This window comes from Pygoscelis adeliae, unplaced genomic scaffold (assembly GCF_000699105.1).
Source record: "Pygoscelis adeliae isolate BGI_AS28 unplaced genomic scaffold, ASM69910v1 Scaffold10, whole genome shotgun sequence".
Taxonomy (NCBI): Eukaryota; Metazoa; Chordata; class Aves; order Sphenisciformes; family Spheniscidae; genus Pygoscelis; species Pygoscelis adeliae.
Window position 1 is genome coordinate 2,279,021 of NW_008824053.1, and position 21,668 is coordinate 2,300,688.

The following is a 21,668-nucleotide window of genomic DNA, read 5'->3' on the forward strand; positions in this document are numbered from 1 at the left end:
TTTGTGAAACAGTTGTATTGCTAATATTTAGACCTCTCTGTAATGTTTGCCTCCATTGCTTCCTCTCACTACCTATCAAGAAATACTTAGCAGTGGAAATGTTGAATGGCAGCACTATGGTTAGGCGTTTTCTCTACCCTGCTCCAAACACAGACACTTTCGAGGATGCACTACCTGTCTTCTTCAGACTTTTAGGTTTATTTTTCCCAGTGTACCAGAGTCTTCAAAATGAACTCCTGTAAATCTATTCCAAAATCTCTAACCAAGCTGGCTGCTACCTGGATTTCTCCTTAGGTGTCTGCTCAACTTGTCTTAGATCTTTGGTTTGTTTGTTTTTCACTTGAGTTGGGTTACTAAGTTGACTGCATCCGCTTTTGCTTCTTACCAGCATTGCAATTTACCCTTTCGCAGCTGGAACATCTGCTAACATAGGTATTAAGGCAAACACTGCAAGCTTATTAAATAGAATATAATTGTATAAGCCACATTTTGATATGCGTAAGCTGACGCAGCCTGGACGATTAGAGGTGTATTTTGAAGCAGCCAAGTGTGTACATACTTGGCTTTTTCCACAATTGAGACACAGAAACGAGAAGTCATGAGTCTTTTTTTTGGTAGGATTTTGAAGGGATATAGGAAGATTTAGTCAGTCTATTCCCATGGATTTAAAGATGAGGCTTGTGACTAACAGTTGTCCTTTGGTGCTGCAGACCTAGGGGATTGGTCATTGCTAGTTGTACTTTAAGACAAATTTTAATTCATTCTATAAAAATTTTGCTTTTTCGTTGTTTTATTCTCATTGCATTGGACAAGAGCAGCTGGCAGCCAACCTGTCTGTAGGGTAGTGTTTGGACTTGGTGTTACCGCATACATTTCAGACTTGCTTTAGATTTGTAATGTTAGAGGAGTAGGTTTAATGTCTTGATAATTGACATAGGCCTTAGGTCTATAGGCTGCTTTTGTTGCTTTGTACTGTGAACCCTTGGCCTCAACTACGACCTCAAGCAGGGCTAGCAGGTAAAGCTGACAATTTTTTCCTCTCTGCAGAGCTTTTGTTGGGCCCGTGATGATCTTTTCTGCAAGTTTCTTGCTCCTGGCGTTCTGCTGAATCGTCTTCTCTGTTTACTGTGTTTATAAGTCACTGAGAAAAGACAGCAAGGCGGTCTGGGTCACAGTGCTGGCAACATGGTGGCATTCTGCTCAGTGTCACTCCTTGATCCAGACTTTAGGCGTAGGCCTCGTCTCACCTCTCCTTCATCTTGAAGTGCCTGTTTGGCTCCTGCTCAATGAGCAGCTGGTGGAGATGTGACAGGCCTCTCTTTGATAGGCTTTAGGGAGTGTTCAGGAGGAAAAGCAGTAGCAGAGCCACCTTATTGAGTTGGCTTTGTTGTCCATTTTTTGTTAGGAAATTGAAGAATTAAAGGATTCTTTTGGCTGCTTTTCAGAGGCAGTGTTAGGAAAGGGGAATTTCTTTTCAGTGTCTGGTGCAGCAAGTAAAAGTATCCCTTCATACTGATTGTACAGCATGTATCATGAGCTTCATATATTGGGTGTATTAGTTACTTTCAGGCTGGATAGTAAAATAACATTACAATTTGATCTAGGGATTTATCTAAAGACCTCTAGATATTTCTTGTCGGTCAGTTCTTCATTACAATGCAATTGCTCAAGATAATGACCTCTGTAGACTGAATCAACTTTAATTAATATTTGGGTGTATCTTACAGTCCTGGTACATTGAAGGATACCTCTTTCCTTCTCCAGTTGTTTAGAGTTACAACTGTGGGGAGCTCCTAGTGGGACACTTAATAGTAAGGTCCAGCATTTCTAGAGCTTTCTCTTCCTTTTGCCAACCCAGACCCCTGACTTTTAAAGCCAATTTTTGTCTAGGGTCATCAATAATTACTGCAAAACCTATGGAAAAAGCTGGAGGAGGCTTCAAAAGCACTAAAAAAATCTTCAGTGGGCAGTTGCAGAAAGGCCCAGATGATTTGAGAATACGACTGTGGTTTGCTCTAGAAATAATTTGACCCAATAATTATTAATCAAGGAAGCTGAAGAGCTTTTAGATTGTCAAACAGGATTCGAACTAAACATTGAACCTTTCACAGACTACCGTCCACTGTAGCCCGCTACTTTTTCAGCTTTTTGATTCCTGAGTATCTTTTTTTTTCTTTTTTTTTTTTGTAGGTATGATGAATATTGAAAGTTGCGCATTCCTCGGGTGGAACATCTATAACATTACTTATATTACTTAAATAGTTCAAGATTCTTTCTTTAGCGATAGCACGTTATAAAAGCAAAACAAAACATGAGATAACTTATATTTGGAGTGCTGCCTGGGATAGGTGCCTGTACAGCGACTCCTTCCTCTTTCTGCTTGTTGCTTCGTGAGTCGTCATTCTCTGCCCACTAATGGACTGGTCTGTCTCTTTGTCAGTCCCCCAGACCATCTGCTTCAGGGAGGACTGAAACAGCGAGCACAGAGGGGATCTTCCTACCCGCATCCCTGGGCCCCAGGCTGATGAAATCAGCTAGGAAAATTAACCTCCCTCCTGGCTGGTGCACCCAGCCTGATGACTAGCTCCGCTCTAACTAAAATGGGACTCTGGGACTTGTTATGTGTGTGTTTGTGCACATAGACGTTTGTGTGGGTGAGCCTAAAGATAGCTGAAAGAAGACGACTAGGAAGACTTGCAGCATAGCCCAGCAGGCCACTTTGTCCTGCACTTGACATACAATTCCTGTTCTTCTCTTAGATGTTTTGGAATGATTTTGTTTGCACTAGATTTAGGACATCTTTCACATGAGTCAGACTTGCAACATGACACTTTTGAAAGCTTTCCCAGTACAAGCTAAGTGCCAGCACTATGAGTATTCCTTATATCATGACCTGAGACAGTCATAGAATCATAGAATCATTAAGGTTGGAAAAGACCTCTAAGATCGAGTCCAACCGTCAACCCAACGCCACCATGCCCACTAAACCATGTCCCTAAGTGAACTTTCTCTCATGACAGAAATTCACAGGTAGCTTTGTCTTTGGCGGCGATGGTGATGATTCTGACTCTTTCAAATACAGATTTTTTGAAACCACTTCAATTAAAGTTTTTCTTTCAGTTTATGAGGTTCCCTGAAGACTTTACTTCCAGCATCCTTAAGACTGAAGGTCAAATGTTTGTGTTTTCCTGAAAATCTAGTAAATATTGGTATATAGAACAATCGGATAACATCCACCTCTTTATATGACTCTGCCAGCGTCTACTTGCTGGTATCACCTTTATATCTTTTCATACTAAAATCTTATTTCAGGAAAAAGGAAAAGCAATAGCAGAAGTTCTTCAAGAGAAGATTCACCGCTGATCTGATGTTGCAGGAGAGTGTGCAGCCCGCAAAATTAATTCTAACTACTGTATCAATCTTTGACCTTATGTACAAAAGCTCTGCTGTTGGTCTTGCTGTTGACTAATTTAAAAGATTTCTTTAATTAGATTCCTCCTCTCCCAATTTCTGTTTTTAAAAGGTACTGAGATGGGCTTGTTCAGTAAACATCTTTAGCCATGTAAAAATGTATATTGTCATTCATTCTCACTAATGTTCTAAATCACTGAACTATTTTCCTGTGTTGATACTGCATTTAACATTTATGAAAAGTAAGAGAAGAAAAATCCTGTCATCTTTTTGAGATGTTTATTCTTTGTCAATTACTGACTGTGCTCGTTTATAGCTTTCCTTCCAGAATCAGGAAGAAAACAACTGGTTAATTATATTTTATTCTTAGTGCAAATCAGATCTTTGACTGAGTTGACTGTGTTAAAATATTGTACTAGAGCTGTAAGAGGTCAAGTTTAAAAATGGACATCTACGAGTCCTGCCTTGGAAGAGTCTACATTTGCTACATAGAGTTTTGCAAATATACAGACTCTTCGCTACACTGTTTCAGGAAAAGTTTACCCTGTTTCTATTAATTCTTTAATAATATTTTAATATAATACTATTCTCAACATCAGTGGTGTCTGTTCTTTAAAGAAAAGATGGAAATGGCACCTATACTGGCAGAACTCTCAGGTTATTTTGAATAATGGACTGGGCGTGACAATCTTGACTGCACATATAGGAAGGGACTCGGCAAATGGAGGTCTTTGTTACTCATGTGAGGCACAAGCATGAGTCTGCAGTTGTTTCTGCTCACTCAGTGCTTTGTCTGAGCAGGGATTTGAAGGACGTGCTTGGTTGTAAAAAGATTCTGAGAATTTTCTGCAGAGCACTTTTCAGTTTAGCTTTGTATTAAAAATGTTGAAGTTTGACTGAAGTACTGCAGAATCAACTATTTGTATTATAATGTGTTTTGACTTCATAAAAATTGAGATCATCTTCTTGGGCGATGACCAGGTGTTATAGATAACGGAAATATAGCACCGAGACCTGCCTTAAACAAGCTGCGCAGATTTTTCCTTCTCAGTAGTCATTCTGATTTAATATGCCACAATACAGAATTAAATGCAGGATAGCTTCCTGCCGACTTCCCCGTGCCAACTTCACCCAAGCTGTATTTGAAATTGGGTGATCTTGCTGCGTATTCAAAATATTAGGATATTTTCCCTAGCACCAGGTGTTCTAACATGTAGCGTGATTGTGGATAACGGTGGCAGTATCCAGAGTACAATGAGACTCACTAAGGTAGAGGGTTGCTGAGTAATTCAGCATGCACTGCTCTGTCTGTAGCTTGAAGAAAACCAGTGGGGCTAAAAAGCTGGAAATAAAAGTTGCAGTTGTCTTATCAGCATTCCACACAGTAAGAGTATCTCACTGAAGAGAGCCTGCAAAAAATATAAGGAGCTAAGATAAAAGGATAGTCAGCAAAGGGAGAAACGCTATTTCTGAAATGGTCTAGGAAGAAGAGAGGAGAAATGTGGTTTGGAGATACACCCCAAAACTCTTTTTTTCAAACCTTTGCTCTGTCTGCATTAGTTGAAGGCTTGCTACTAGTTTGCTGTTCATCACGTAAGGTACACTGAAGAGGTACTTCTGCTGTGATTTTAAGCTTAAGCTTTGATTCATCCTCTAAGCCATGGATCTTTCTCTAGTGTTTCGAACAAAATTACTGTCAGATGTTGCTCTTTTCAGACAAGCTCTGACTGCTACTTCCTTCACTTAATTTATCATTACTGTAACTAATGCTTCCTAAACTACTTCTTGACTGGATCATTGCAGCACTTCATAACTGATTACCCAGTGAATTCAGCTGAAGTTTCAGACACTACCAAAAAAACAAAGGACTGCCCATTTGTTGGCCAAAAAGGTACTGGTTCTTCAACGCAGAGTCATCCGTTTCCCTTTGCAGTTCAAAGTGGTGGTATTACACACTTGGAGTCTCTAGTGAAACTCCGTAGAAAATACTTGCATTCTTCAATCTAAAACTTCAACTCCGTCTGAATGTGAAGGTTTTAGGGATTTCAATGGTTTAATTGCAGAAACAACATCTGCAGAAAGTAAATACTTCTTTCTCAAAAATCTTGTTAGTTGAAGTATAATTTTTCAGGGAGGAACTTTCAAGCAGCCTTAATGCCAAGATTCAAGAGAATGGAAATTCAAAGATTTGGTATTAATTTCTTCCACTGGCCCATGAGAGCTTGGAAAGTGCTGGCTTAAACCTAATAGTCACTAATACACCCTTAGGGCAGAAGAGCTGCTCTGTCATCAAGCAGTGCTTTTAATTCAGTAGTATTGCACAGGGAGAGTTAGACTGCAAGCAGGGCGGATTGATTTCTCCGAGTTTGATGCATGAAAGTTTCTGCATTTAGATTGGATTGTGTGCTGCGGGGGATTGGTACTAAACATCCTCAGTCACCATCTGTGAAGTACAGGGGTGTATTGGTTCAGCACTGGTTGAAACTATTACACATTATTTATAAAAGTAGATGCTGGCATTTAGTTCAACTTTCACTGCTTTTTGACAAATCTCTACTTAATCGCATGAAGAAGTTGTGTATGAGGAAGAAAGGCATTTGCTAATAAAAACAAGCCCTTGATGTAGCCCCTTTTAGGGTAAAGATCTTTTTCTATTATTGTCAACACTGTGCAGTGAAAAATCAGTCTCTTTACCTTTCTGCATAAATAAATACATAGATTGGGAGTAATAGGATAGGATTGTCTAACTTGTTCTTTTGGGGGCTTTTCAGGTTCACATAAAATGTAATTTTGCTATATGGTCCAGTTCATTTTCTGTATCCCTAGGAAAAGGGTGTGATGACTTTATTTAGCGCTCTACTTTCTTGTTTCTTTACCAAAAAAAAAAAAAAAAGCCAAATACACATAGTCTATTCAAAGAAAACGTAGAGATTTTATTCATGAATTAGTGGGAGATATCCATCAGTCTTACACTGTCTTCCTTTCTAATTTTCAGATGTATATCACCAACACAGTAAAAGCCAGAGGAACAAGGCTTGCAAAACCTGTTCTGTGTTTGGGCTTAATGTGCTTGGCTTTCCTTACTGGAATCAACAGAGTAGCAGAGTATCGAAATCACTGGTCAGATGTAATAGCAGGATTTATAATCGGAATATCTATAGCAGTATTTTTGGTAAGTGTCTATCTGTGTCACTTCTGTTTGAAAAAATCAGTGTATAACTTTGTATCTCTTAAAAAAATATTGGTAGTCTTGACTTTTCAGACAACTAAATGACAAAAGAGGTGTTTCTAATTTTTGTTTTTAATTAATTATCAGTTTCCTTAGTTATATTTACATACACTCAGAAATGTGAAGTCAAGAAAGGACTGATCAAATTATGTCTTTTGACTTCCTTATAAACCAGATTGTAGCATTTCAACCAATAATTTTTGCATCAAGCGCCACTTTAAGCAAGTGTATATCCTTCAGCATAACATCTAGTTATGATTTCATGTATAAAGTATTAAATTCAGTTTAGTGATACCTAACACTGATTGGAGAATAAGTAGCATTTCTTTTCTGGCTTTGAAGTAGCCCTACTGAGTCTCTTTCATGCTAATTCAGGTTTACATTGAAATTTGATGTTTTTCTGTATCAAAAAAATCCTTGTTTAGCCTTTTCCTTTTCTGGAACTGTGTTCCAAAACCAGACCGTTAGTCACAGTTCACAATGACTAGAGTCTGTGTCAGAAAGGTGCCGCTAATCTATTAATCACCTTCACCGATAACTTCAGTGCAAGACTATGGCATAGAATAGTCACTGCTCTTTACTGCCTGCAAGTTTGTCTGCCTGGCAGCTTGTAGTAGTACTAAATACACCTTTGAATTTTTTCCCCGTGAAAACACTTTTGAGCTTGATTCTTGGATCTCAAGGTCTTGATCTCAAGATCTTGGATCTGAAGACTTGGCTTGGCTGAGAGCTCGCACAGGGATGGCTGAGGTGGGTGTTTTCACTCCTCTGAGAAATGTGAGGGTGGCTTTAGGTCTTCTTTAAAACATTGCTCGCACTTCCAAACATTCCCTTCCACACAAGGTGTCCGGGAGTTATATTTGGTTGTTCATTTTTAAGAAGTTTTCCCATTCTGTTTGTGCCCCTAAAGTCGTAAAAGACAACAGAATACAAAAGAAATCTGTCCCAACATTTTTTCTTGTATTTTGTGATGTATATTGCATAAACTCCTTTGAGTAGCATGGCATCAAATTTAGTTGTGTTTTGGAGAAAATCTGGTGGGCAAACATTGCTGCTCGGCTGAGTGTCTGAATTAGTAGAATCACTAACAAACTGGTGTATATCACATTCCTAAATTCCCGTGTGAGAGTCACTGCTGCCCTGAGCAGGTTTAGAGTTTAGTTCAAACTTGGGGATGATCCTTTCCCTCTTATTCTCCCTTTCTCACTCTCCATTTGAGAAAGTCTTTGCTGGTCAAAACTTAGATGGTACTGGCCCTTCACAGGATTGTAAGGTTATTGCCATATTCTGCTGCACGTGCTCTGGACATCTATTCATGACATTGCTAATAACTGGTATTCTATTATTTAGCTTTGGTAATGGATTGGCTTTTAGATAAGAGGGTTTTCTGGTTCTCAGATGATGAATGTAACAATAAATTGGTTGAAAGTCTTTTGTCTTGAAATATTAATTAAGGATTTTCTGTAAAACATGAACTTCACATTTCTGTGTTTCTGCTGTAAGCTGTGACCAAAACTGGTGTCAGTTCTGCCTAATTATGGATGTTAGATCAAAGCTCAAAAAAAATGAGTTGTACCTTAGCTATTCTGTTTATCTTCTAATCCCTTCTAGGTTGTTTGTGTGGTAAATAACTTCAGAGGACGTCAGCCAGAACATGAACATTCTCATATGGATAATCTGGCCCAGATGCCCATGATCAGCATACCCCGAGTAGAAAGCCCTTTAGAAAAGGTAATGTCTGACTTTTTAAAAAACAATTAAATAAAATATAACTTTCCTGGAAGGATGATCCCAAACTATATTGACAAGGGTGCCAAGGTAGTCAGATATAAAGTAAAGAGACATGGCAGTGACAGAGAAAGAAGGGAAGAATTAATTCAGAGACACTCCTTGGGAGACTCTTCATGTCACCTCCAAGAACAATTGCTACATATCACTCCAGTTTACTGCTGTAGCCACTGCTAAGTCCATGGAGTCAGGCTGAGTAGATCGGCGGCCCTCTTTCCTTGTGTTCCTCAAGTAAGTTTGATTAACGCTTTGGCTGAGAGTCCACAGAGCTTGAAGTGTTTACAAAGAAAATCTAACCCCTGAGGCCAAGGGGTTATGCAATTCAGGTACAAGTGGCATTTATCCTATTTCTTCGGGGTATGTCCCCAGGCTAGTGTAGAACATGGGATGCAGCCCCTTCTGGATCAGCTGTGGGGCTCATCATCAGGCACGTGCTAGCTCCAGGACAGGGCACCCGCTTGGAAACGCTGGGGATTTGACATCTGCGCTAGCAGGGCAAACAACTTAATGAATGTGATAATAATAGAGAGTAACATGGGTTATAGAGTAACTGCACAAAAGCCATGATCTTTTGCCAAAGCAAATGGGATTTTGGACTGGGACATGCTAGTGATAGTCTAGCCAAGACTTTTTGCATGAGTAAGTATCGCGATGTGTTTAAAATTTCGTTTAGTTTCCTGTAATAAAAATCTGGGTTTTTTGAAGATGATGATGTACTATGTAAGTGTTAGGTAAGACTATGTCTGAACAATTTTATGAGCAAACAAGCATTGAAATAGATAGCATAACCAAATAAAGAAAACATTGTAGGCGTTTTTACCAGGGGGAAAGTTTGAACTACTAATGCAAAGTTTGAAAGCAATTCTACTTTTTCTAATGACTGTATCTGTCATTATTTATTAAAATCTCATGTGTTCTGCCCATGTTTGAAGATAGTAAACAATTCTACACTTGGTAGGGCAACAAAGTATGTTTCTATGGCATTCTTTTAAATCCAAATTACTCCTGATATTTTTTCATATGAAACAAAAGAGGAAATGTTTTTAACCACTTCCCGGTCTGTCTTAGTTACTTGGAAGTGGTGGAATTTGTCCTTTAGTAAGAATTGCTGCTACCCCTGGGTTTGTTATTTCTTTCCTTGAAGGGAAAGAAGATTTCTTTTCAGAATGATCTAACATGCCTTTTTGAACCAAATATGTCTAAGCTACTTCTGCTGATATCTTGTCATAAGGAGGTCAGAGTCTCATTTGCTTGAACAAGCATTTAGATGATGAACGTGTATCTTCAAAATAATCCATTCAGTAAACTTTCTGTAAAATGTCAAAACAAAATAAGATGTCACTTGGCCAAGGACATACCACATTAATAAGAGCATGTCTTATTTACGTGCTAAGCTTTCCTGCAATAGAAGCTATTTCTGCGGCTCAAAAGCCATCATAGGTAATAAATGTATATTCTCTGGCTGTTGAATTTTTTTTTTTTTTTCCTGGGGATAAAGACCATGTTAACTTAGTGTTTCTACCTGATTTGACACCCTCCCACTCATGACGAACAATGTTCTTTTCCTGAGATGTGGCCTAGGCAAGGTTGCGATGTTGTGGGGAAAGCTATGGGAGAGTGTAGAAGGGTGGTGGCAGGAATAATGTTTGCTCTGCTTGAGGATGACCTCTACCATTTGTGAACTGCCCAGGACTCTGTTATATGAATGAGCTTCCTTCCTTCTGAACCCGTATTCCTATGGCAGTAGAGGGTAGCTGTTTGCTGTCATGGAACTTCTCCCTAGATAATTAAATTGGGGACTGTCCGCAGGGTGTTACACTTGGTGAGATCTCAGTGTATGGGTTCATCTTTGTCTGTGCTGCAAAGCCTTTCTCCTTTCCAGACAGAGAGGATGAGATGGGAGGATGATAATGTGGAGACTTTGCTATTTGTTGGGAAATGCTTTCTTCTGTTTCCACTCTCAGAAAGTTTAAATTTGAATTAGCAAATAATTGATGAAAAAGTTACTTACACGTGAGTGCTTTAGGTGTTGAGTTTTTGTGGATTTTTTCTTTTTATTTAATGTTTAGTCAAAAGTTTTAGGTAGAAGCCAGATCCTGTTAAATAAAAGGCACTAAGAATAGTACTTACATGGAACTAAGGTCTAAATTGAGCTGTCTCAATTAACTACCATCACTACAAGAATTATTAACTTAGTCCTTGCTTTTTAACTCCCTTCTTATTTTACATCCTTTGTTCTCCTCTGGAGAGAGAGGGGTGCTAAATAATTTGTGTGCTACTTAACTTGCACATGGATAAAATAGGCAAAGGCGCTTTTCACTACATTTCAGTTAGGGCTGTTCCAGTTCCATATTCTGAATGCACATACATTTACATTTGGCTTATTTTACATCTGTTTTTCCTTATTCTCAGTCTGCAAGCTCCTGTGCCAGTATTAAAGATAGCTTACTGTCAGAAATTAGCTACTAAGAGTAGCACAAATCCTGACTGACTGAAGTTATCATGGGCTAAGGCAGTGCTAGCACGAAGCAATGCAACTCTGTTATCGGTATTTAAAAATAATAACTGTATGGGCATCTGGGAGCGAGCAATTCAAAGATGCTGTCTTAAAGAACGACTTCATTAGAAATGCCTACCAGATGGGACCTCACTTACTGCAATTTTGTTATGAATTCACCCGTAAATGAATAAGCACATGGTGCATCACACCGACCTGGAAGCACCTTATTTTTGTGTTTCCAGATCTGCTACTTGCTATTCCAGTGCTCTTTCCCGAATGCTCTTGGCATGCTTGGCATGCTTTCTGCCACTGCGGATGCTCTGGTGGAGGTCAAGAGCTACATTTGAAGTGTACTTAAACAGGAATATGTGTACTTGTAATACTCTAAATTGAGCTGCTGCTGGTGAATGACAAGAGTAGATCACCGTTTGCATGACACTTCTGTTTAATTGTGGTGCATGCAGATGATTAAGCTGTTCTGCACAGGTACCCACTTCTCATGCACTCAAATAAGCTGTAGCTGCAGAGTGTCTCCTTGAAGAATCCTTGCCAGGGCTGGCTCAGCAGTGCAGACTTATATTGCTTTCACCTTAACTACATTCATCCTCAGAATTAATGAAAAGAATGAAAGCCAAGAAACCTCATCACTCACCCATCTGCTCCTTTTTCTCTCCTGTCTCTGACCTTCTTCATCTCTTGCAAGACAATTCATGTTTCAGTTAGCTGGCACTCTCCTACAGAGAGGAGGCTCTCTTCCTACCACAGTCAAGGTTAGACGCTCCTTTTATGAGAGTTACTGGGAAATAGGGGTATTCTGGGTGGTACCTGGAAGAGTTTAAAGTTCAGCTTCATCCAGTGCAGTCACAAGCTATTTCTTCTGTTTTCTGTTTCAGGGAAGACTGACATTATTTCATGCTAAAGTCACTTGAAATTGGGCAGGGCTTACAGAGGGCTCGGACACGTCTTGTAGTAGCTGCTGACTCTCGTAGCCTTTTTTTTTTTTTAAAAAAATAAGTATTCTAGCCTTGAAAAAATCAAATACAAAGGGAACATGGAGCATTTTAGGACTAGTTGAGGTAATAGATAGAATACTGAGGTAAGAGGTTTTAGAAAGAAGTGTTGGGTTAGGAGAGGCACTATGGTTCATCTCCTGTGGGATGAGTTGATCACCGTGTCTGATCATCAGTGCTTTCTGTAGCTGTTCAATATTACTTATTTGCACAGTGGGTTCTTTGCAGTGCTCTGTTTGACAGCTAAGCTGCATTCATCCCCAAAGTCTCTGCTGGCACAGGTTGCCCAGAGAGGTGGTGGATGCCCCATCCCTGGAAACATTCCAGGTCAGGTTGGACGGGGCTCTGAGCAACCTGCTCTAGTTGAAGATGTCCCTGCCCACGGCGGGGGGGTTGGACTAGATGACCTTTAGAGGTCCCTTCCAACCCAAACTATTCTATGATTCTATGCTTGGCATTCCTTCATAGTGCTACTTCTGTCAGCAATGACCAAACCATGTTCCCAAACACAGTCACCGTTCCTTGTTACAATGAGGTTTCTTATACTCCACCCATAGGACTGACTCTCCAGCACGACTGTGAACTAGAAACAGATAGTTTAGGCTCTCTCTCCTCTCCCCCGACTCTTTGTCTCTGACACAGCCATTTCTAAGTTTTAATGGTGATAAGTATTTGGAATTCCTCTAACAGTATGTGACATTCTTGTTGCCTATCATACCAATTGCTAGTGACTATCAGGGTTAATTGTCTCGAAAATCTTGTTGAGTTTGACACTATAATTCTTGTTCTCTTGTGTATGTGCCAAAGGTAATGGTGGTGATAAAACATTTTAACAATAGTAAGTATAGATATTGCAATGAATTCTGATAGGTTTTTAAGACTGGGGAAGCTTTCCCCTTCTGTTTTTAATGTATAATGTTTTTTCTATTTACTCCGTCTTGATTATTCACGAGACATAGAACAGCTTCTTTGCAGTGTCAGAAAAGGGTATTTTTAATTTTAATTCTCAGTGTTACTGCTTTTTCCTTGGTCTTTAAGCATTTTGGTAGTAAGAAGTCTTTTGTTGGTATGTGCACTTGGGTACACACAGCGTGGCCTAGGGGATCTGGTCTGGTCCCTGGGGCTCTCCAGGGAGACTGATCGCCTATCACTGAGCTCACAGGCTAAACGCAAAATGCAAAGATGTTTCAGCTCCTCATACTATGGGCAAATGGGGGAGAGGGTTTATGTCTATTTCTGTTGCTTCAAAATATTTTAGTTGAGAAGCATCCAAATACTGTTGCGCTTGATGTCCAAAAGTGTACATAGGTATCCATACAGTGTTTTAGTACGTGTGTGTATCTCCAGGATGGCTCGACTAGAGTCCACGTGCTTACATTAGCTTATAGGCAGGTTTTCAGATTTCTGTTGTCATAATGGTTCTCTCTTGATAATGCAGTATGTTAAAGGAGATATAATACAACATTGTTTTGCACTCAGAAACACATACCCAGGAGAGGCAGCTCATAAAAGACCATACGCAATTTTGTTTCAATGTCAAGCATTTGAATTTGCATTCACGTCCTACTCTTCTGCTTAAATCTACTTCTGGGGGATTGCACAAGAATTATTTCTGTCTGAATGCAAAGTGTGATCACCACATCTAACATTCAAATAAAATAATACTTAAACATAGGAAGTGGAACAATATATTCAGTGTGACCTCCTCAAATGTGTACGTATTGTAGGTGTTACAGAATCAAGGTATTAGTAACAGTCAAGAAGATCCTTTGCAACGAAACTCCCTCAAAGCACACGCCATTAGGTTCTTCTCCTGGATATCAGGAATGGATCGTTTTGAACATCTTCATATAAGGCAATAAATGTATGTGTGCAAGAGCGCACGTGAGTGTTTGTGTGTGGAATTGAAGCAAACGCAGATGTGGTGTGGCGGCAGCGTTCTGTGCAGGTCTGCAATGTTTTAAATAGAGAATTTCACTTGAACTCATTCTTTTCTCTAAAAACGTGATTCGTACAGTAAAAGCATAAAATATACTTTGCTGACCCAGAGAATTGTATGATAACATTATTATTATTGTATGATAAATTATCATTTGTCTGAACTACTACAGTAGTATTTGTCTATTTCTTTTAACAAACTCCACTGTGTGAAGGACTACAGACAATTTTTCAAATTCCTGTTTTCAAAAATGGAAAAATCTTTTTTAGGATGATGACTATTTTTTAATATTTCTAACTGTATTGATGAGAGGAGAACAAAAATATTTTGGGTAAAAATATTTCATATATATAATGAAAACTGCAAACCACAGAAAAGTTGTCATGGATTTTTTTCAATGCTTTAACATAGAATTGCTTATAAACAGAAATTAATTAAAATCTTAACAGAAGATATACAGGTATGGATCGTTTCCCCCCAGAAACCTGCACTCAAGGCTTAGCCTTTAGCTTTCATTTTTCTGTTGGTGGTGTGAGAGCGTGGTTGTGAAGCATGCCTTGTTCACGTGGTGCTGACACCAAGCTGATACTGTCAATTTAGAATCAATAATACAAAAACTGGCATGCCTGTCTGTGAAACTGCTGCCGTTGAGCAGACCCTCAGCATATTCTAATTCTTTTGAGTACTGTAGGGAACATCATTTCCCATGGGGCTGGAGAATTGTGCATGGTTTTTTTGCTTGTCTCCTGCATCTGTGTGAATCTGTTTGCTGACAGTGGTTAGTATCTCTCACTGAACTTTTATAACAGTAAATCTAAGCAGAAGTAAAAGAGCATAGTAAGCGAGTTGAAATGCAGTTATTCAAGAGGGATGCTGTTTGTTTATTTTTTTCTGTAAAGTCTCAGCAAGGCTTATTCGTAGTTTTGCCTGAGACGATAACATATGAAAAAGCGTGAATACCTAGGCAGTTGCATGAATCTGTATCAGTGATTCTTGCCATCAGCGAGTGATTAATTTTGACCTAGTTAGGCATCATCCTGCTGAGTCCATTGGAAACGAATTGACAAGTCTTTGCTAGGGTCCAAATCAATAGCTCAGCGATGGGTAGCTTAGCAGTTCTCTCTGAGGGTTTATTGAGGAAGGGGGATTTTCTTCTGTGTTATTATATCCCATGCTCTGCACGTCCTTCCAAGGATGGTGACCTGCTCATTTTGGAAGTGTAGCTGGCAGGAGTGTGAGCCACATTCCCTTTTCCTAAGTAATAGTTATCCAGTCCTGAATTAATGCCACATGAAAGAGCATTTGGTTCTCTGCCTCACAGGCAAATGTGTGTCGCTTAGAGAAGGGGATAGCACGTAGCAGGACTTGAAAGAATTGATTAGAATAAATAACGAGGAATTCTTTTTCCTTTAATTCCTCATTTTTAAACCATCTCACTTATCAACAGAGTGAAGAATTTTAGACTGGTGCTAGTTTAAGTTGACAGGATAATCTTCAGGTCTAAATAAGGAAAAATAAAGTAAATACTGTGAAGAAAATGTCGTAATAGCTGCACGGCAACTCCAGAGTCATTGAGGTTGCCCAGTGTATCGTCTTTCCTGTACTCAAAGCACAAGATGGCCAGCCAACTAAAATGCTTCAAAATGTTAATGCTTTGTTTTCCAATTAGGAGATCTAATTTTGCTTTTCTTCTGCAGAATCAAAATCTGGAAACAATGACATTTGCTAATATTGTTTACTGAAAACATTTTCACAGAAAGTTGCACACCGATTCTTTTTTTTCCTAATGCTTTTTAAAAAATCTGCTGGCTATGGTTTAATAATTGTTATTTCTTTAAAATGTATTCATTCTATTTTGGAGAAGAATGTACATAGATGCTTACTGTTTGGTGGTGTTCTCTTATGAAAGCTGTCATAAAATACAGCAAGACCATTGCTAGAGCTAAAATGCATGTTATAGGGGAGGGGGAAGAGAGCTCCTCCTTCTCCTGGACACAGTACAGTTACGGCACAGCGAGAGAGGGACCAAAGCTGCCAGCCTTGTTTGGAGAGGGGGGAATAAGAGGCAGCTCTCCTGTGCTCCTACTCAGGGTACTTCTAAATTCCTTTCTGTAATGTGAAAATCAAAGATGCCTGCCTGCCTCCCCCCGCACGGACTGATAGACAAATATCCAGACGGTTTAAAGAAGAACTGAGAAATACAAACTTGTGTGGTGGCCACCGTTTCTCTCCAGCCCTTTCTATGGTGCGTGATAAGGGATTTTCTGAAGGATTTAGAACAGCTTCCCTTAAGCAAAAAAAAAGGGAGATCTATCGCACTCTCCATGAGTTATCTACATCCCCCTCCTCTTCAGCTTACACCTCCTCTCTTCTGACTTTGGTCTGCTCCAGGAGGGGAGGTGACAAGAGAAATCTGCAGTGCTTTGCATGGTATTATTTCCCTCTGTGCTTTTTTGTGCTGGGGAACAAACACATGGCTTAACATCAAGATTCCCTTTATTAATTTTACACATTGCATGTTTTATAAAAACTGGTGGCAGTCAAGGGTACTGTGTGCCTAAAGGGAACGTACCGTTCCTTTGGGTCCTGCACATCACTGTGCAGTTGAGTGTTCACCTACCAAATGTTTGCAGAGGCACTTGCTTAGGTTAGAGCATGAAAAAGTAGCAAAGCTCTTTGGGATGCTGTGGTTTTACTGCGTAGAGTCACATGTAGTATATTCATGTTCCGATACATGTCTTCGTAAGAATCGTCCTGTGGAAGGAAAGAGGAGAATAACGTTGCAAATGAAGAGGACACTGTAGTGATTCTGAAAAAGAAATTTTGAATATGAGTTCTCAACTGCTGAATGCCATTTTGTTGTAGCATTTCGCTGCTTGATTCTGTGCCATCGAGCTCATGGGGAGCAATTAATCTAGAAAAAAAAGGTAACATTAAAATTGTATTAAGACTGAAATAGAATATTATAATCTGTCAGAAACTGTCATTTTAATTTCTAGGAATTTTGCTTTAAATTATGAATAAGGTAGCAATAAAAATACAGCTAACTCAATTATTCACATTGTTACTTAACTTTAAAAACCCCATCTAAAATGAAAATATTTTAGAACCACCGCACCTAATTACTTTGTTCAGCGTACTTACATATCCAGTCTTTTGGCGGTTAACAAAGAATTGCTATGGGAGTGAGTGAGAGCACTGCAGTGAAAACCAGCTTTATTTACATCATCCTTCAGTAGTCTCCAAGCATAAGGCTGTCCCTAAAGCACAAGAGGCAGAAGTTTTCGCAGTGGCGACTGATGTCTATTTGTGTGGTTTCTGGGTTTTTATCTGTTTGTTTTTCCTTTGACTCGTAGAACCACATCACGGCCTTTGCAGAAGTCACATGATGTTGACGCTGATGTGTATTCACTCCATTGGACTTCATCTCTTTTCACAGCCCACACACGATAATTGCAGTGTATTAAAAATAAGAAATTTTTAGAAGTCCTATTTCTGACTTGATTTTTACATCATTAAAATGATACCAACATTTTGAAGAATTCTTAAATATTAGAAGGTCACTTTACTTTCTAGCAAAAATATTAACTGTTTACTTTTTGATGGAATGGGATGAACTGAGCACTAATTATATTTGTCTGACAATACCCTCTATTTTGGCTTCTCATTGTTTTTAATGGTTCATGTACCTATTCCAACAGTACTTCATATTTTGATTTGACTTTGGTTTTTAAAATCTACATTTTTAATTCAGCATGAACTTGTTTCCATTTGAGGAGATTTCAGTGTATAAAAACTAGACAAATATTACGTTCTGTATGAAAATGCTGTTTGCACATTGTATTACGCTGTATTCCATGTAAGATATCATTCAAACAGTATGTTATATGTAAGACTGGTGCTTCTGCTTTTGAAGAGAAAAAAAATGCCAATTTTTACTGTAATAAGTATTGTATCATAATTAAAAGTTTATTTATTTGGATATTTTCCTGACATAATTGTAGTTGAATTGTTGTTTTGTAGTTCTTGGATGTCTTGGATGATATATATGTATCTAGGTTAAAAGAAATGAAAATAATATAGAAAGTTTGATCATTGATATATTCTTTATTACTAATGATATCCCATGAAGCGTTAAGGGCTCCATTCGTAGCTCAGCATATGTGATGGGAAGCCGTGCCACTCATAAATCGTTGAAACAAATTATTCAAGGAAGCCTGCATCTTCTCATCTTTGTTGTACAACCTGATATTATGCTGGGAGAATGGGTGCTAAGGTAAGAAGAGGGTCACTGGCTTAGTGAGAAAAGTGCATGTGAGTTTCTACTCTCCATTTTCATGTTGCAGCACTCATGGAAAAAACAAAATGGCTTCATTAATTTTCTTCAGCCTAAGTGACCAGGAGAGGCACGCTTTCTCTCTACAAATCTTTCTATCTCCGGTTGTGTTTCAGGGCCATGTTCTTGCAAAAAAAATCCTCTGTCAGTCTGTGCGGTGTTGACGAATTGATTTTCCTTCAACATCAGGCAATGTTATCCTGTCTCTGTTATCGCTGTGAATAATCAAATTGAGCCTCCCCTTCCAAAGACAGCCTTGCTGACTATTCGTAGTGAAGTTGTCCTATAAAAATTGAGCACCAAATGGATCTGAATATTGTAGATGGAGAAGAGGCTCTTAAGATCTGCCAGAAAGTTTTCCTCTGGCAACAGCTGATGCAACGCTAGCGCTGTAGACACATTGAGAATAGTAATGTTCAGTGCAGGCTGTTGAACATTCTAGGCCTTAAATTTTCCATAATTCAGTGTATTTCCTGTGCATTAATCATTGTTAGAAGATGTTTGAAATATAAGGCTGTAGAATCAGGTATGTATTTTCTATGATGAATTTTAATGCATTCCCACACAGTCATCCAGGTAGCACCTGCTTTTTACTTTTTATTTTAACCTCTGCTTTCACTGAAATACAACTACCTAAATAGCGCTTGGCAAACCGGGCAAGGCCAAGTCATCTTTGAGTGCGATAGAGCGAATCTCACGAAGTCCTTGTGCTAAGCTGAGAATTAGAGAATAAAGAAATACATCAGTGGGGAGAAAAGTCCTAGAATAGAGCCCTTAGCTATAACGACGTTACTTAGGTGATTGAAGATCCACCTTTATTAGACTATCAACTGTGTTTACAAAATCGTAGTAGGTCCAAAGTTTGTATCACCATGTAAGGCACACTTACCCTTCTCTTAGTCTAGCTATTTAGGGTCCAAGGTACTAATGATTTCTCTGTGTGCAGATTTAAATGAAATCTTCACTCATTTTTGCATGGTAGCAAACCTGCATTTTTTATATCTGATTTATAAGATTACCAAGAGATTCTTTTATGTTAAAAGAGATGACTCTTTTAGTGTACTGTATATCATCAGCTTGTAACTGGTCTCTTTCTCTCTCAGGATCTTTCCCACTCAAATATTTGGGTTAAATTTATCATATTATCTCTGTGAACCAGCAGCGAGAAAACAAAAAGAGAGACACTCTGCTGTATAATGTATTTTTAAATAAAATAATTTTTCATTCATATGTAGTGTATTTTTTTAGATATCTGCTCTAGATGTATTTGGTTGATAGTGTACATACAACTAAATGATGACTTTAAGTCAACTGCATTTGGTGATACATTTTCACAATTAACCAGGAATCCCCGCGGCTAACTGCCTTTCCTTAGAGGTGGTTCTGGTGAAATTGAAAAGCAGGAGAGGAAGAGCTGTATTGCAGAAGAGTCCACAGCCTGTTGGTGAAGGACTCTCCCTGGGATGTGGACCGGCCACGCTCCAGACCCTACTTTGACTGATTTTTTTTCAGAAGTGGCAAGAATTTACCTCTCCCACACCTGTACCTCTCCACTGCCCTGGAGCTTGGGCCTTCGCTCTTCCATTCTGGTCCTGAAAAAGCTTTCAGTAGGAGCAGTTTGCCAAACCAAGAGTAAGTTGGCATTTTCTGACTAAAATGGGTTTTTGGTGGTTGATTTTAAAAAAAAAAAAAAAAAATAAATATCCCAGTGAAGAGCCTATGACAAACAAGCATCATCCCTCATTCAGGGAATATTCTGGTGCAGAGTGGTTGCTAATTAAACTACTGTGGTTGAACCATTTCAGTGGTTTTGAAGGCAGCTGGTTTTATGATCCTTCTGGACCTTTTCTGTGTGTACTTCAGTGAAACAGCTCCACTCTATTTATAAATGAGATGTTTAAGAAGCATCTCTAATGCTATATGCTGCTGTGGTCCTAAAAATGGAATTCATAAGGCATATGGGGACACCAGCTGGGCTCGTATCCATACCACTTTAGATTCCCTTATATATATTCTGCTGTTTGTTCATAATCGTGAACTGCATAAGACATACAGTGATAGCATCTGGGCTCACATCTCTTCAGCTTTTAAAAATGTTCATTTTAACAATATGTATTAAAAGAGGATAATGTTGGTATTTTTCAGCTGCAATTTTCTTTGCTTTTTGCTGTTGCCTTCTAATTTTGTTGCTGTCCAAGATCACAGTGAGTGCGACAGTCCATTTGCACATTATGTTAGCAGGGAGCTTTTTATACTCTTCTGAAGTCTAATTTTGGTATTTGAGGGTTGTCATGCAGAAAGCAGAGTGCACTACATTTTAGGAACAGATAACCTGAGTCTGTTTTGATCAAAACATAGCCTTGGCCTTGGACGCTCAGGAGCATGTGCAGGCGGAAGGGCAAGCAGACCTCCAGACCTCTCAGCCCTGCAGCACCTCCCTCCAAGCACACCAAGAGCATTTTCACCAGGCTGTGCCTCTGACAGCTAACTCGACCCCAACACCAGACTTTCCTGCTGTACACCAGCACTTTTCATCTCCCGTCGAGTACCTTTGAGAAACTGGGCAGATCAGGCAAGATACCACGCCCTCACCCCGAAGTGTACTACAAGCACGACTGCAGCTGGAGCCAGCGGCTGCCCGGTTCTCACTTGGACAAGTGGAAGGCCAAATGAATGGGGACCTATCATGGCTTCATTTTTTGGCCTTCTCCTCCCCTTTCTAGGCTTTTTGGTTTTCAGGGACTTCCACAAAGGAAAGTAAAGGAAAGCTTCAGAGTCTCTCTACCCACTCGAACCTCCGCTGCGTGCCTAGGGTTGTGCAAGCTTTACTCTTGCTATTGGCCAACAGGGGCTTTCCACTAAAACACAGTGTTGACTTTTTGCCATCCTCTCCTGTGTCAGGATGGCTGAAAAAGCTCCTTGGGGTTTCCAGGCTTGACCTGGTGTTCTGGGAAGAGGAAACTGTGAACACCCCAGAAATGCTTTTGCCAGGGTGGAAATTGGAAGCCCTAGTGTGACTGTGTGATAAGCCTGGTTGTTTTCTCAGCACTTTCTGAGTTGCCATGCCAAGGTATGACTCTAATAGGTTTGCTTTTGATACTAAACTGCCTATATTTGCCTCATCATGAAGCCCCAGTCCACTTCCAACACAGAGGATTAGGTACTTGGTTCCCTGCTCAATCCTGGAGCTTGTTCTCTCTCTGTAGAGAATCCTAGGAAGCGCAGCATATCCTGTATGAAACCTGTCCCCAGTGTCTGATCAATGCTATTCCAGACAAGTTGGTGGTAAGATAGCTGTCATTAAGGCTAGCTTCAAAAATGCTTAGCTCCCACTTGCCTAGAAGGATATCATGATCCAGGCATGTTTGATGATCTGGATGATAGCTGGAAGCAGTATAACCGGCTAGTGCCCAGGCTCCAACTACTTTTTTTCTGAAGATGATGGTGACATCTAG

General features: G+C 39.4%; 1 protein-coding gene across 1 annotated transcript in view; it reads left to right on the forward strand.

Annotated features, from left to right (window-relative positions):
* Positions 1-18,075, forward strand: part of LOC103925105 (lipid phosphate phosphatase-related protein type 5) — a gene marked incomplete at its 5' end in the record, with an annotated part of 23,489 nt that extends 5,414 nt beyond the window's left edge. Inside the window, 3 exons of the mRNA XM_009333759.1 lie at positions 6,407-6,583; positions 8,252-8,371; positions 17,234-18,075. Coding sequence (XP_009332034.1) covers positions 6,407-6,583; positions 8,252-8,371; positions 17,234-17,266 — 330 coding nt within the window. The remainder of the gene's footprint in view (positions 1-6,406; positions 6,584-8,251; positions 8,372-17,233) is intronic.
* Between the last annotated feature and the right edge of the window lie 3,593 nt (positions 18,076-21,668).